The following is a 3,373-nucleotide window of genomic DNA, read 5'->3' on the forward strand; positions in this document are numbered from 1 at the left end:
AAGGGTGTGGGGGGCGTGGGGCGAGGAGCCTCTGTCAACACAGTGCCCGTGTCTTTCCCCAGATCTCCTGGCTGCTTCAAGTCTCAATGGGCACCACTCCCACCGAGACTCTCAGTGTGGCAGGGAACATTTTCGTGGGACAGGTAAGGTCCTGGGCAGCAGATCCAGCTCCTCAGTGCTTGCAGCTGAGCCTGCCCTGGAGAAAGGGTCTTCTCCCTCCCTATGAGATCTGTGTCCCTGTGTGGCCCCATCCCAAGGACAGCAGGGTTTTCTCTTCCACAGACCGAAGCCCCGCTGCTCATCCGCCCATACCTCGCAGACATGACCCTGTCCGAAATCCATGCTGTGATGACTGGTGGCTTTTCCACCATCGCAGGCAGCGTGATGGGTGCCTACATATCCTTTGGGGTGAGTGCACGAGCAGTTGGATCCACATGCTCCCTGCTACAGGGTCCTGACATGCAAGAACTGCCCTGGACTTGAGGATGAGAGAAGACCCCCAGCAGGTGCTCCATGGTCCCCTTCCATAAGCAGGATGAGAGCAGGATGTCTAGACTCACCTTGTCCCAAAGACACCCCATCCAGCCTCACCTTTGCTGTCCTGGCCAGAACCCCAGAGCCCTGCCAGGTAGAAGGCAGTGCTATGGGACCCCTACCATGTGTCCCTGCACAGAATCATGGGATAATATAGCCTGGAAAGACCCTCTGGGAAGGTCTCTGGTCTGGCCTCCTGCCAACTGAGATCATGGCAACTGAGGGGATGCCTGGGGCCTTGTCCAGGTTGGTGGTGAGCATCCCATGGATGGAGATCTCTCCCAGCCTCTCTGGTTTCCCCCGCAGGTGCCTCAGTCACAAGAAGCAAATTTTCCTTATATCCAACTCAAACTGTGCCTGTGATTCTCACCTTTTCACTAAGTATCACTGAGCAGTGTCTTCCCTCCAACCCCTTTTTAAACAGAACCAGCAATACCCACCCCCCTCCCTCTTTTTGCCCAACTGAACAATCCCTGCTCCTCCAGCATCCCCTGGGCACTCCTGGCCCCAACCCCCCAGGGTCCAGAGCACTGATGCCTCTCCAGTTCATCAGTGCTCTAAATAAACCTTCCCCTTAACCTGCTGCCTGAGCTCCTGCTATTTAAACATTAATTAGTCTCCTTAAATGGGGAACCAAGGGTGGAAGGTCAGAGAAATGAGACATTGCCAGGGTAGGGGTGAGGTTGGGAGCTTGGCCCTTTGTCAGCAGGTAGAAGTTCGCAGTGTTACACAACCTATTGCTCTGATACCAGTAAAAAGGGACAAGGAAGGGGCAAGAGCCATTATGATTAAATCAAATAGCAGGAGAGATTAACATCACCAAGGGTACGATCACTGCAGCTCCAGCAATGCTTCCATGCAGGCAAGCTGCCCCATGTGCATGGCTGCTTAGCTGGGAAAACCAGCCAATTTTCCCACCCTGAGCAAGTGGAGAGCCCTGAACTGCTCTGAGTGTCACTGGCTGACACCAGGCACGTGCTGGGATGCCCTCAGCCACATACTGGGATGCCCTGGGGTGGCAGGTCACGGGGTGCAGCCTTGTGCAGAGGTGCCTATGCCCCTGGTCTGCACGTTGCAGATCGATGCAGCGTCCCTGATCGCAGCTTCTGTGATGGCTGCGCCCTGCGCCCTCGCCATGGCCAAACTCGTCTACCCTGAAGTGGAGGAGTCCAAGTTCAAGGGCAAAGCAAGCATCCGCCTCTCCAGTGGGTGAGTGTGAGGAGAGGGGCAGTGGAGTGGGGCTGCATGTGTCCTTCCAGTGCAGGGAAGCCATGGGGGCACTTTGGGGCACAAGTGGACACTGCAGGTGGCCCAAGGCTGGGAGAGCCTGTTGTGTGCACACATCCATGGAGTGAGCGCTGACCTGGCATGGGGGATGCCCAGCCAGATGAGTACATTGGGGTCTTTTTCCATGCAGGGAAGAGCAGAACATCCTGGAAGCTGCTAGCAATGGGGCTGCCGCCTCCGTGGGTCTCGTGGCCAACATTGCGGCCAACCTCATCGCCTTCTTGGCCGTGCTGGAGTTTATCAACGCTACCCTCCGCTGGTTAGGGGAGATGGTAGACATAGAAGGTCTTACCTTCCAGGTATCCCTAGGAGCAGACCCATGGTCTGGGCTGCCAGATCCTGCATCCCCCACCCATCCCCACCTTTGCCTGCTGCCTCAGTGGGCTGCTGAGACCCTTGCTGGGTTTTTGGCAAGTGCTGGCAGCGGATGTCCAATCCGGGGGCTGTGCAGAAGGTCAGCTCTGAGTCATTCCCTTCTGGGACGCTTTTCCCAGGTGATCTGCTCCTACATCCTCATGCCTGTGGCCTTTCTCATGGGGGCAGACTGGGCAGACTCACCGCTGGTGGCTGAGCTCCTGGGGATCAAGATCTTCCTGAATGAGTTTGTGGCATACCAGCAGCTGGCCACGTACAAGAAGAACCGTCTGATGGGCCTGGAGGAGTGGGATGGGAACCGGAAGCAGTGGATATCTGTGAGGGACACCTCCCACCCTGCCAGGCACAGGGCAGGGATGGAGCCAGCTGGAATGGGGCATGGGACCTGGCTAGGCAGATGGGGGGTGGGCAGGCAGAGGACCATAGAACCATTGAGTTTGGAAAAGTCCTCTAAGGTCATTGAATCAGGCTGATGGTGCTGGGAGTGGAGGGGCACCTATGGCCAGCTAGACTTGGATGTTTGCTAATGGCTGGCTGTGGGAGAAAGGAGTCAGTGAAGCCCTTTCCCATTTATCCTGCTCCTTGATGGGATGGATCATGGTGCTACAGGGCCCCTTGTCCCCCCAGCCGTTCACCCCTGCTGCCAAAAATAGCTGAAGGAGAAGGGGTTGGGCTGGGGGACTTCTCCTCTATCATGTCTGTCTGGGAGCTCCAATATGGTGCTCAACTCTGGGGTTGCTCTTGGGCAGAGGTGACCATCCCCTGCTGCTGTGCCTTCCAGGAGCGAGCCGAGAGCATCACCACCTTTGCCCTCTGTGGATTCGCCAACTTCAGCTCGATTGGCATCACTCTGGGAGGCCTGGGTGAGTGTGACCCATGTCCTGGGTGCCTGGGCACAAGTGAGGGGGATCCTGGGCCAGGAATTTGTTGCCCTCAAGCCTCCATGTTTGGTGTCTGCCAGATAAGAAACAGGATTTGCATGAGGTAACCGGGATGATTTTGCTCTGCACCCATGTGCAAGAGCACATGCATGTTACCCCAAGCCTGGGTGTCACCCAGCCACAGGGCAAAGAGCAGAAAGACTCCAGTGCTGGGAGTGCTCAGGGCTCTGGTGGATCACCCACAGGTACAGGGTGGGCACAGTGCTCTGCCAGGACGGGCAGATAATGCACTGGGT

At 56.8% G+C, this 3,373-nt stretch overlaps 1 protein-coding gene across 3 annotated transcripts in view; it reads left to right on the forward strand.

Annotated features, from left to right (window-relative positions):
- SLC28A2 (solute carrier family 28 member 2) overlaps nt 1-3,373 on the forward strand; it is a 9,690-nt gene that overhangs the window by 5,076 nt on the left and 1,241 nt on the right. For 2 of the 3 annotated variants that reach the window (XM_008631286.2, XM_017731098.1), the window contains exons 10-15: nt 63-143; nt 283-408; nt 1,613-1,743; nt 1,952-2,120; nt 2,316-2,513; nt 2,978-3,059. In XM_008631286.2, the coding sequence (XP_008629508.1) occupies nt 63-143; nt 283-408; nt 1,613-1,743; nt 1,952-2,120; nt 2,316-2,513; nt 2,978-3,059 (787 nt within the window). The remainder of the gene's footprint in view (nt 1-62; nt 144-282; nt 409-1,612; nt 1,744-1,951; nt 2,121-2,315; nt 2,514-2,977; nt 3,060-3,373) is intronic. The other variant, XM_017731099.1, reaches the window with a different exon arrangement.

This window comes from Corvus brachyrhynchos, unplaced genomic scaffold, assembly GCF_000691975.1.
Source record: "Corvus brachyrhynchos isolate BGI_N302 unplaced genomic scaffold, ASM69197v1 scaffold164, whole genome shotgun sequence".
Classification (NCBI taxonomy): Eukaryota; Metazoa; Chordata; class Aves; order Passeriformes; family Corvidae; genus Corvus; species Corvus brachyrhynchos.